The sequence below is a fragment of the Zonotrichia albicollis genome, chromosome 9 (assembly GCF_047830755.1).
Source record: "Zonotrichia albicollis isolate bZonAlb1 chromosome 9, bZonAlb1.hap1, whole genome shotgun sequence".
In the NCBI taxonomy this organism is placed as follows: Eukaryota; Metazoa; Chordata; class Aves; order Passeriformes; family Passerellidae; genus Zonotrichia; species Zonotrichia albicollis.
In genome coordinates, this window is record NC_133827.1 from 28,800,683 (window position 1) to 28,813,100 (window position 12,418).

The following is a 12,418-nucleotide window of genomic DNA, read 5'->3' on the forward strand; positions in this document are numbered from 1 at the left end:
GGTTCCATGTCAACTATCAGTAGTTAATAATTTGGTGACAATTGTTAACAATTTGGTGTCATTGTTGCTCAGTCCTGAGCAATGGTCAGCAGCTGGCCCAGATGGTCACTGCAGGCCCCTTCCAGCTGGAACTGTTCTGCTCTTATTCTACTCTATTGTTTTATGTCAGTCAATACTTCCTCCAGAAGCACACACTTCAAAATACATTTTTTTCATTAGTTAAATAATCTAAGCAATTTCTTTAAATAGACTTCAGTAAGTCCTGACACAACTTCATTTCATTTTTCCAGCTCTGCATACTACAATCTGAAGGATTATCTCTTCCTATGCATTTTAACTGTGTTCTTATATCAAATCCATGTACTCCACACTTTGATTCATTGCATAATTTCCAAACTTGAAATTTTGTACAATGATAAAGTCATACTTACATTATTATGAACGAAGATACTGAGTGCCTCCCGTGGATAGTCCAGAGTCAACAGTCTGTCTAAAAATTTAGTTAGGAAAGGAGTGGGTTGTTCAATGAAAACACCAATTTTTACTCTTGGATATTCCTAAAAAAAATGATATTTTGATACAACCAATAAGACTTGCCTCTTTTCTAAGATTATTTATAGTAAAGAGCAACTAACGTCATGTAGTAAACTTAGTACACACAGCTTTCAAACAATCAAAGCCAGTGTGCTCAGAAGTGCTATGCACCCCATTTATTTCCACTGGCTTCACAAAATAAGCAAAGATAATAGATTTAATATTAGTATGAAACACACACTGGAAGTAGAAAAAAATGTAATATGGTTTTAAAATTATTACTTTAAAAAAAACTCCACTAAAACAGCAAAAGAATCATTTAAGGAAATACATCTAGAACAGAATGGCAAATTTTTTTTTTTTTTTTAAAGGAACAGACACAGATTACATTTATAGGAAAATATAGAGAGCAGTTTTTTTTAAAAATAGTCAAAGAATAAATACCACTAAATACTTTACTCAGCTGTACCTTAAGCCAAAGACTGCAATGCCCTTCTATAAATGTCTATGCACTATTTCTCCTCATTCATTTTAACTGGGCTCTGCATTCCTTCCCTACTCACTGATTTTAGAGAGATCTTTCATAAACTAACAGAGTATCCTTACATCCAAGAACACTGAACTTTTATGGCCCTTATCTTAAAGTGAATTCACATATTTTGATGGTATTTGGCTGCTTTGTATGTGCTTGATAGAAATCATGAGATCATGACCAGTAAAAGAAACACAGACAGCACTTTTTTTTACTCCTGAAATGTATTACTGCAGTATGCAAGACAAAAAAATTTAAGCTTCAAAGGCCTCAACTCCTACACAAAGAAATACACTGACTAGAAATTATTTCCATCTCTAAACCAGACAATTACTATAAAAGTCTAATCCATTACAAGGCTCAGAGAGAAACCTTATATGAGCATAAAAGGCTGCCAGCTAGCTCTTTAAACAGGCCAACACCCACTTGAGAAGTGTCTGGATAAAGCATCAACACATGCTGAGGTTTCACAGTGTCTACATGGGAACCCAGAAACACCCAGTGCTTGCCCTGACCCCTCCTGCTCACAGCTGCAAACCTCATAAGGACTGCTGGGGAAGCAGAGGCACACAGACACCCCAAAAACTGCAGAACAATCAGCAAAGCACTGCTGTGTCTCCACAAAGCACCTGTGCCCCTCTCTGGTGGCACTGCTGAGGCTGGCACAGGCACTGGTGCCTTTGAGCTTGAGAGGGTCCCCAGGATGAGGTGAGAGATGAGAACCCATGTTCTTAGAAGGCTGATTTATTATTTTATGCTATTATATATTATATAATATATGACATAATATATGACATAATATATAATATAATATATAACATAATATATTACACATTATGTTGTATATTGTATATTATGTTTATCATAATATAAAACATAATATGCAATATATACCATAATATACAATATATGTTTTATATTGTATTAATTATATTAATTATATTTGTTATATTATATCTATTATATTAATGCTATACTACAACCATACTAAAGAAAAAGGATACAGAGAGAAGGCTTAACAAGAATGAATAATAATAACTCATGACTGACGCCTTAGAGTCCAACACAGCTGATGGTGATTGGTCATTAAGTAAAAACAATTCACATGAAACCAATCAAACATGCACCTGTTGGTAAACAATCTCCAGCCACATTCCCAAGCAACAAAACAGGGAGAAGCAAATGAGATGATGTTGGTTTTGGTCTGAGGCTTCTCGTCTTCCCAGGAGAAGAAATCCTGGCGAAGGGATTTTTCAGAAAATGTGACAGTGCCAGGTGCCACTGATGGCCAGGGACAAGGAAAGCTGCCCGGGCTAAGCTGGGCACACTGAGCTACAACTGCTGCAGCCTCTGTACTTTGAATTTTCCTAACTCAGAGTCATTCTCCCCTTGTTCTCCAGGGGAAACAGAAAGAGGTTCAGGCTGGGTGTGCAAAGGCTATAGGGACAATGAGGAATTACTGACACTGCTTCATTACACTGAAATATGAACTGCTTGGCTCTGAACACTGAAATCTCAGTGCGACCAAAGCACAATGGTGCTTAAAAAATTAGGGGGAAAAATTCCTGTAAACTGCATCTCCTCAAACCACAGAGGTCATCAATTCAGACCTTGGTTTGCCACAAAAAGTTGTCACTGCATAATCTGAATCTAGGTCACAATGAGCATTTTAAATATGTGAAATCAGAAGTTGCCTCTCAGCAAAACTTCTTTGGGAATACCCAGTTTGCACCCAGATGTTGCATTTTCTCTGATAGATTTTCTCATTTCAGTGAGGTCATGTATTTGACTTTAAAAGTTTACTTTTTAATAAACAGTAGTTGAGTGTAAGACAATTTTTGGAAGAAACACAGGACAATGTCTCAGTACAACTGCACAGAACAAAGTCCAGGATCTCTTGCCACAAGAGTTGCCAGTGAAATGAGGAGTGAGATCATCCTTTTCAGCCACACTGGAAAGTCTCCACACCAGTAAGAAGCTTTAGAGTTTAAAAGCATTTCTAGGGAGGTTAAGTTGGGCAACAAACTTAATTTATGTTTCAGAAAAAAAATCCCCAAAAAAAACCCCAAAAAAACCACCAAAATCCTTAAGAAAGTAGCAACAATTTGCACTTAGTGAATCCAGTTGCCCTCTTCAACTTGTTTTCCATTATGCTGCTTCTACCGGAACAGGTGGTTAATTTGGGGGTGGCACAGGCTGCTGACATTACCAGAAGAGAGAAGTCACTGAGTTTTTCCACACCTCAGTCAGGATTGCAGCCCAGAAGATCCTGTTTCTGTCAAAAGGACAAGGGCTGAGCAAAGACCTTGCATATGTACCTCTGAGCTCCTTTATAGGCAATCCCCAAAAAAAAGCAAAATCCTCAGAAGATATGAATGTATAAATGCAGAGGGTTAAATAAAACAATATGGAGAAAATCATTAGAGGCACAGAACAGGAACTGCTCTTTTCACTGAAAATTTCTTGTTAAGTAGCAACCAGACTGGCCTGAACAGAGAGCACGTTCAGAAAATGAAATCCTGCTGGTACTTAGAAATGCCTGAAGTAAACACCTCCCCTGAGGCCAAGGAAAAGCCTTGTTATTTCTTCTGGCAGAGTGAGCAAGGCATGGAGTCCAAAGAATGCATTACGGTAAAGAAGACACATTCCAAGCAGATGTATAGAAACTATAGGAAGCTTTCCAGTAAATCATTGTATCCCTCTTACTGGCTTTCAGATTTAACTGCTCCAAAACCACATCATAATTACCAGCACCGCTGGAAAAAAATCTTTGACATCTTTTCCTCAGGTAAAATTTATGATGGGAGTGCATACACTATCTAATTATAACACCATTCAAATGTTATCTTAAAAGAGAAAATAAAATTTAAAAACAAAGAAAGAATCTGAAAGTTATTAAAATTCCAGCAAAAACTTTTTTAGTTTATATTCCAGTCCATTAGCTACTTATTGCCCAGAAATTGTTTCACTTTTTCCTTTTATTACAAAGATAACAAGCCAGTATTTCTTTCATGCTATCCTTAACATGCTCTTCCAAAGACCTGTTCTCATTCAAGTCTTCAATACAGAACAGAAATGAAACATCTGCTGGAAAGATCCTGTTAGACATAATCAGAATTTACTTTTTCATCCAAGTCTTACAATTCCACATGGTAGAGGTCAGTATTTACTCTGCCTCAAATTTACTGTGTACAAGCTGAAATATTTACAGAGACATGAAAGACAACATGCTTGGAGTGGAAGAGCCAAAGCTGCCAAGTACTGGATACACACACATGCCATGTGTATGGGTGTATTTGTCCTAGAAGAATGCTGAAAACTGTACTGAAATCCAGATCTTCTTCTACAGAAACACATTTGCTTACATAATACAAATATTTGCATTTTCCTCCACAAGGCAAAGCAGTTTTGGACTGTTTAATCTCAAAAAATAGTAATTGTAAGCATGTTAGTTGACTATTAAACCCTATTTGCAACAGAAGTTGCTCAAATGATGCATTTTGGCTGTCGCCCTGATTTTTTGAGATTTTCTAAGCCTTCTGATGTTTACATTCTTGTAACAAACTTTCTCACACACTTTCTGTAAATAACTTATTGCTTTGCATTCTTTTGTAGAGGAGGAGAAATTTGATGGACTGTTGGATTGTCCAGTGTCATTGGAGAGGTGGCACTTTCACCCTCCAATCCACTGTCACTTTTGGAAAACTATAGATGTTGGAGTCAGAAAATAAACTTCCTTTTTCTTCACCTTGAGAGCAGTGGTGTGTGCACTCGTGTTTTTTCGTGTCCTATAGCGACATCTGACTATTTTGTAGGTCAAAAAATCTGAAATATCTAGAGTTTTTCTACCTCTTCCAAAATTCTAATTGTTCTTTAGAACCTTGCACAATTCAAAAATTGCTCATTCACCCTCAGTGAACAGAGGTGAAAATCTGGAGGTCTTTTGGGTACGGCATCATCTTTCAGCACTATGAAACTGATATTAAAATACATGTATAAAAATACTCCTGAAAGTAGTAAAACACATTGCATGAAGAAGCCACTTGGCCTCAGGAATCGCTGAGCACCTCTCAGCTTCAGCCAAAGGGCCTTGCTCCAGTGCAGAGGGCTCTCACCTTGACTGCTGACAGGTCCAGTAAGTCCAGATCACAAACAGTGCAGCCAGTTTCCCGGGTCCAAGCGTTGGGAATATAGTTTCCCAAATAATTCAGGTGAATCTGATACATAAATGAAGAATTTAAATTCATGAAAGCTGCAGGCAAAAGATGAACTGTACTTTTAAAACAATTCAGGTTTACTCATTCAATTACTTGTCACTAAAACAAACATTAAAAAAAAACAGATAAAAATTTTCTCATTCTTTTTGTTGAAAAAACAGATTACATATGCACCATGAAATCTACAAAATAAGTATCTCAAAAATTACGTGCACTTGAGGTGAAAAATAAAACTGTTAGACATCAGAATGTAAAAATTATTTGGTACACATTTCGAGAAGTGTATCTAACCAGGGCAATTTACTAATCTGCAGATTGGAGAGATTAAGTACAAAGCAGGAATATCTCATGAATAAAATACTTTTATGTACTGGGAGTGATTTATGGGAGTTTTTTTTATGCTAGTTTATTTACAAACTAGAGAAAACTTTTTGCCTAATATACTATTGCCCCTTTGATTCCATCCTAGGTTTAAAAAAGAAGAATTTACCTACACTGATAAAGTGATGCATAGCAAAAGTTTCCTCGTTTTTAAAACATCACTACAGGCAGAGGTGGAATCTTTTTTGTTTAATGTAGCTTAACTCTTGGATTAATATAAGAAGTTGCTATGCTGTTTATACAGAACCTTTCCTTTTATTGGCAACATGTCGGCAAAGCCAGTGATGACAGAATTTGAGGATTTAGTTGAGGTAAAAATGGAAGGACTTGGTGATACATTTCACCCCTACTGAGTGGTTATAAGGCAAACAGATAAAGGCATCATTATATCCACTGACCCCAAAATCAAAATACAAGTATAAAAATAAAGAAGCAGCAGTCCCTGGGATATTAGTGACTTTCAAACTTTACTTCATTTTCCTGAAAGTCATTTTCCTGAAAATAAGGAGCTACAGTTAGGGACATTTATTCAGAAGAAATCAGAAAGTAGTCGTGCCCAATCCTTCATCCAACAGACATTACTGTAAATGATCCATCTGTACCCTTCTTTGCACAGAACAAAGAGATTCAGCTGCCACATTACCAAACACAGCCATTTCCCTGAGAAACTGTGCAGGGACCTCTGAACCACTGAATCCTCACACATGAACAGAATCTGTCAAAACAGCCATTTCACAGACAGGGCAGACAGGGCTCTAGCATGTGCCCAAAGCTGACAAGCCATGGGCACAGTGACAGCAGTGATCAGTGACACTGAAGGCAATGGCAAAAGAGACTTTTCTTCTGCCTTAATGCAATGTATTTTTTATATATGTGTATACACACACCTGGGTCTAGGGTAGGAACAGCTGGGTTACTGTTTTATGTCCCAGCCCATCACTCTTGGCTAGATTATCCTGCCCCTGTGTCGTGGGGTGACAGCCTTCAGCCTTTATCCCAATATCGTGTGTTGTGTCTGGCAGCTGTGCCTTCCCCCCCCCCCCCGGCCATCTTGCTGTGGCCGGATGGGGAAGGGGGGGGGGGCGGTGTGCCCAGGCACTTTTGCTTTGGGGCTTTTGCTGCTTGGCTTGGCTAGCCGCTTGCTTGCTTGCTTTCTGCTTTTTTTTTGCGCTGTTTTTTTTTCCTTTTTTCCCTTTTCTTTTGTTCTCTCTTTCTTACCCTCCCCTGAAGATACTGGACCGGCTCCGGATCTGGCCTGAGAGCTCCAGGACACCCGAAGCCTGCGACAGAAGCTCGGCGCCCTCACAACACAGTCTGGTCCCTTTTCTTTTCTTGTGTTGGGGAGTGTTCTTTTTGTTACTTGTAAATAAATAGGTTTTGTTTTCCACTTTGCTCCTCCGAGGAATTCCTTCCCGAACCCGGTGTTGGGGGAGGGGTGGTTGGAGGTTTGTTCTGTTTTGGGGGGGAGGGGGGGCTCCCTTTTGGAGATTTCCCCCTAATTTGTCCTAAACCAGGACACCCTGTTATTCTGACTTAATAACCAGACGGACATTCTGCACTGGCTTCAAGAACAGCTCTGTTTTAGAGAAAAAATTAACAAAAACTTACTTGCTTCTAATACCCCATGCTGTGATGATTTTGGGAGCAAAATGAGTTGTTCCAGCAGTAATATCAAGTGACAGCAGAATAACATGAATTCAAAGGGGGCTTTTATCCTCTCAATTCCTAATAACAATAAATGGAAATGTGCACTGGTGGTGTGCTATGACTGTTTCATACTCCTACCATTTTATTTTTTGCCTTCATGGATGTTTTGGCTTTACATGAAAATAAAACCAAGCTGTCACTCACTTTAGTTGGACCATTTCCATGAATGGTGACTGGTAGGGTGTCATAGACTGAATTCCTTGCTCTTACTTTTCCTTCTTCAAATTTCAAAAGGACTTCATCTGAAAATCAACAAAGCAGGTCAGTAAGTTCATAAAAAAGCCAAAATTTCAGAGTTTTTAAGTCCTTGATGATACAATATATCTTACTGTTGCTATCATTGTCAGTATTATTTATTTAGAAGCTTTTGTTGACTTTTTCTAACTAGATCTTGAATTCTAAGCTCCTTATGATAAGAAAAGTGACATCAAACTTCATAGTTTCTCATCAGTAGCTTCAGTATTGCTATTTATTGAGAAATCAGTTATTTCAGATATGATCTGACTACAAAAAAGTTGTTCCAAAATTAAAGGTCAGATGTAAGAAAGCAAGTTTGCACAGATGCATTTTTCCATTTAAATTCATGACAGTTAAATAAAGGGAATTCTACATTATTCAATTTCATTATGTATAGCTGTTTGCTTGAGAACATCTAAAATGCAATTTTAATTACTAATCTTACTCCTGTAATTGAGTTTTGGAAAGGCAAATAGAAAAATTATCCTTAACTCTATATTTACCACCAACTTCATGTATTTAAAACGATTTTTTCCATTTTAAATCAAATATTTTACAATGAGAGCATTCAATTCACAATCAACCCCAAAGACCTGTAACTAATCTGCTGATCAACTTTACCCATCCAAACACTCCCTTAAAATAAGCACATGTTAAAGAACTACACCCATGGTTAAGCAGAAAAAGAAGTGTTAATAACAGTTAATGAATCACACAATGTCCAATCATGCACTTACCAACAGCTCCATTTAGGGTCTGGAAAATCGCACATTTGTGGTCCAAAGTGATGTTAATGTGCTCCTGAAATCAAAGCACCAAAGCTGTTGAGGCATCCTAAAAGCCAATGTTTTTACAGCCACACTGCAATTATACCACAGTGGCAGCAAGGAATCAGGGAGAATGTGTTCTTCAAATTGCTATATTTGTCTGTATTCCCAAGCTGTGCAGTTCTATAGCAATTATTTTGCATATGCAGAAACTTCAAACTTGAAGGATAAAGGTCATAACTCACCACAGGAACTGCAATTTTGCAGTATAAGCCAAAGACAATTTGTGTCATAAAAAAAAAAAATTAACTACTCTTGGCCAAGAAACAAAACATGCTGTGTTTCAGAGTCACAAAAATATAAAAGTCAAATTTACAAATCATGTCAGGATGGAAAACACTGGTGGTTTTAAAACATGTCCCTAATGTTGTATTACTAATCCTAGCTTACTTAAATACCATGTTATACCACTTTTAAAATGCTGATTCAAGTATGTAACATTTCAAACATGCTTAAAAACAGATGATGCCCTTTTTTTTGGTCTTCCAAGATCTTCTTACACATTCCACAGCATTAGGCACATTATTACTACAGAGAGAATCAGTGGTGATGTACAGCAAGCACCATGGAAGTGTTTTGAATCATGGTGCAGCAGTGCTCTGCACAGATACACAGCTCTGGTCTAGAAGACAATCCATTCAGACAACCAATTATGTTACTTCTGACTTGGATGCAGAATCAGCTTTAATATCTCTACACCCTGTCTCTTCAATTGCATACCTGGCATCTGACTGAACTTGCATGTAAGCAACTCAGTCCTTACAGGCTGGAGGGAATTTCCCAAGAGGAGCAGCTGAGGTTTGTCTCGTTTAGAGGAGCTGCTCCCTGCAGCTTCCTGAGGAGGGCAAGGGCACAGGGAGATGCTGAGCTGGTGGGGATGGCTCAAAGCTGCACCAGGGAAGGTTCAGCAAGCATTTCTTTATGAACAGGGTGGTCAAAGTCTGGATCAGTTCCTAGAGAGGTTGTCAAAACCTCCAGCCTCTCTAGTGCTTAAAAAGCATTTGGGCAATGAGCTTAGTAACACTCTTTAGCTTTTGGTCAGGCCCATATTGGTCAGCCAGTCAGACTAGATGATCACAGCAGGTCCCTTCCAACAGAAATATTCTGTTTCTGAATCTGTATCCAAAAAGAACTGATTTTCCATTAAGTTATGCCAGAAACAACATGTATATATTTCAAAAGCTTTGCATCTGCCTCAAGCACACAAATTACCAAAATCCTTCTCATAATTCCTCTATATCAGTTTCTAAAGTCTTTTTGCATCAATATATTGTCAGCTAATCCTTTATCCCTCTTTTTGCAGCCTTAGGGACACATCTCTAACACCTATCATGCTTCAATGCTGCAACTCAGCAGAGAACTTTGTTAAGTGAGGACACAGGAAGTCTTCACCCAAAATTTACAATCCAACTTTATTGAACTTATTTGCACAGAAAGCTGAAGGCAGGATCTGAAGTGGCAGCAAGCCAAAGTATAAAACACTGGATCAGCAAGTAGTTCAGTGACACCCTGGCAAAATGCCACATTCTCTGGCCATCAAACTGCCAAGTACACGGGACCCTCATTGAGATAAATGTGTCTGATCATATACCTCAGAGCTGCTATTTCTAACAATGAAGCACAACCTGCCTGGGGCTGAAGGCAGCCTGAAATAATATATCAAGGCATGACCCTTTGGGGGCCTGTTCATCATTCCAGCAGTAGGAACTTCAGGAGAACAAACAACTGTCAACATGGCACTCCAGTATAGACAGCATTCCTTCTCCTTTCATCTCCTGGTGTTTTATGAGGAGCAGCATGTTATTTCAAGCAGGAAGAAAAGAGAAAGCGAGTCACTACCTACCCTTGCCAATGGGTCAACATAGATTTTGGTGTAAAACAGCTGGTCATCATCATTATCCTGCAGATTCCACTGCTGCACAATACGATTTATGGATGGAGCATAACCAATAAATCCTGCAACATCACACACACAGGTTATTTCCATAAAAAACACTACCCTGCAATGCTGTCCAGCAACCAGGGATTTCATTCTGAGTGCTGCCAGTAAATAAAAAGTAGGAAATTTACGAAACTTGGCTCAAAATCCAATCTTCTTCCTGAGGTATGTAACAGGTCTGTTTCAAAAAGTTCCAATTATTACTTATTGGCTAGTTCCAGTTAATAATTACTGGCTATTTTTATACTAATGGTATTTTAAGGAAAAAAATAAATCAGATCTGCCCAGGATAGTTCTGAGAAGGCCAAAGCATGATATCAGACTATCACTTTCCCAAGAAGCTCATCTGTGGAAAAAGCTTCCTTTTCATCAATCAGTTCTTACTGGCAGAGATGCCTGAATCTAAAACTGCCAGAAATACAATGAGAATTCAACTCAAAACAAACTTACACCAAAATAAAAAAGCTAGGACAGATAGGTGAGGGAAAGAAACATATTTGCAGACTGAAGAAGGGTGCCCCAGAAATGACACACTCAATAGCTTCTACACAGCACAGTGAGAGTGTGTGTATCAGTGCATGTATTAATCAAGTGCTAAATTATTAGCAAAGCTGGCATTCAAAGGAGGATTTCAGAATCCATCTGTCATTGAGATTACAGGGAGTAGCTCCCACTCCTTGCAGGAGCTGTGTAAGCCATGCTGCCAGGCCAGGCAGAGCTGCCAGCACATCTACCCTGCATGCAGAGAGCTCCAGAATTAGGGAATTCTGTGACCAGGCTATAAATAGCACGTGCTGCTCTGCTGGGCTTGTGCTCTGCATTGTTCCTGCAGCAATGGGGTCATCCCATACAGCACTGCACTGCCATGCACAGCTGCTGGCTAGACCCTGACCATATCTAACTGCTTTTTACATGTTATTGCCAAACACACACTGTGTGAATGTGAATGAAAACTATGCCTGAGCAGTGAAGAGGAGCTATTCATGTGGGGAGGGGAGGAAGATGACAGCATACCCAGTCATCAGATTTGTGCTTGGGTAATTCAGGAACAGCTCCACATGCAACAAGCACACAGAACAGATAACAGAGATGGGTCATGCTCAAGTTCAAGTGTTTGAGGATCCCACTTGCCTCCTGAGTTCAGGAATCGTTTCCCACTCCGGACAACAGGATATTTGTCTGCCAGCCTTTTATCTGGCCAAATCAGTCCATCTGCTGCAAACACCACTTTGTGATTTGTTTCCTGAAATTTCCTTAGTAGCTCTTCAGGGCCCCCAGCAAAGATAACATCAAAGCTTAAAAGGAAAGAAAATACATCTGTTAGGTTGGTTTCATTTTAATGTTACTGTCTTCAAAACTGGACTATTCAAATTTAAAAATCAAACAGCCTCTCATTCTGAAAAATGACTCAATTATATCATATTTAACCACTATGTAAAAATTGTATGCCCTTCTAGGAGCGATACTTCAATCAGTACTACTTCTCCAAAGCAGTTTCTCCTCCTGCTTTTTAGTCTTACACATTTTGGACATTCGTTTTTCTTCACATTTTGTTTACGTGAAATTGATTTTCCTATTTTGCTTATATTTTTAAGAACAACAATTAAAAATATCAAACTTTAACAGATGAAAAGTAGGACTGAAAGATGACTTAGATGACTTTCACTGAGAAAATCTAGATGATCTTGCTCCTAAACACAACAGCATTGACTCTTAGATCTCAATGAAGTCTAGTTCCCCATATGCATCCTAACAAGGCATAGATTTCTTCTTCAACCTTTTTAATGTGCTAAAGACTTAAAAGGCTCAAAGTATACAATACCTATTTATGAAAAACTTTACCTGCCTTTGAGTCACAATTCCTATTGAGGATAAAGGCCTAAAGGTGTGGGGCTCATCTTTGGCTGTTAGACACAGCCAAAGGCCAACAGTGTGCCAAACCAGAATGAATCCTGCCTGGGTTTGGCCAAGGTCCTGTAAGAATGGAGCATCCCAAGCCTGGTGGTTTCTTGTGGCTGAGCCAAATCTAAATCAATGCCTGGTG

General features: G+C 38.7%; 1 protein-coding gene across 2 annotated transcripts in view; it reads right to left on the reverse strand.

Moving 5' to 3' along the window:
- PLOD2 (procollagen-lysine,2-oxoglutarate 5-dioxygenase 2) overlaps nucleotides 1-12,418 on the reverse strand; it is a 50,022-nt gene that overhangs the window by 16,339 nt on the left and 21,265 nt on the right. For both annotated transcript variants that reach the window (XM_074547139.1, XM_074547140.1), the window contains exons 4-9: nucleotides 11,506-11,669; nucleotides 10,279-10,391; nucleotides 8,346-8,409; nucleotides 7,516-7,613; nucleotides 5,182-5,283; nucleotides 432-557 (exon numbers count right to left, since the gene is read on the reverse strand). In XM_074547139.1, the coding sequence (XP_074403240.1) occupies nucleotides 432-557; nucleotides 5,182-5,283; nucleotides 7,516-7,613; nucleotides 8,346-8,409; nucleotides 10,279-10,391; nucleotides 11,506-11,669 (667 nt within the window). The remainder of the gene's footprint in view (nucleotides 1-431; nucleotides 558-5,181; nucleotides 5,284-7,515; nucleotides 7,614-8,345; nucleotides 8,410-10,278; nucleotides 10,392-11,505; nucleotides 11,670-12,418) is intronic.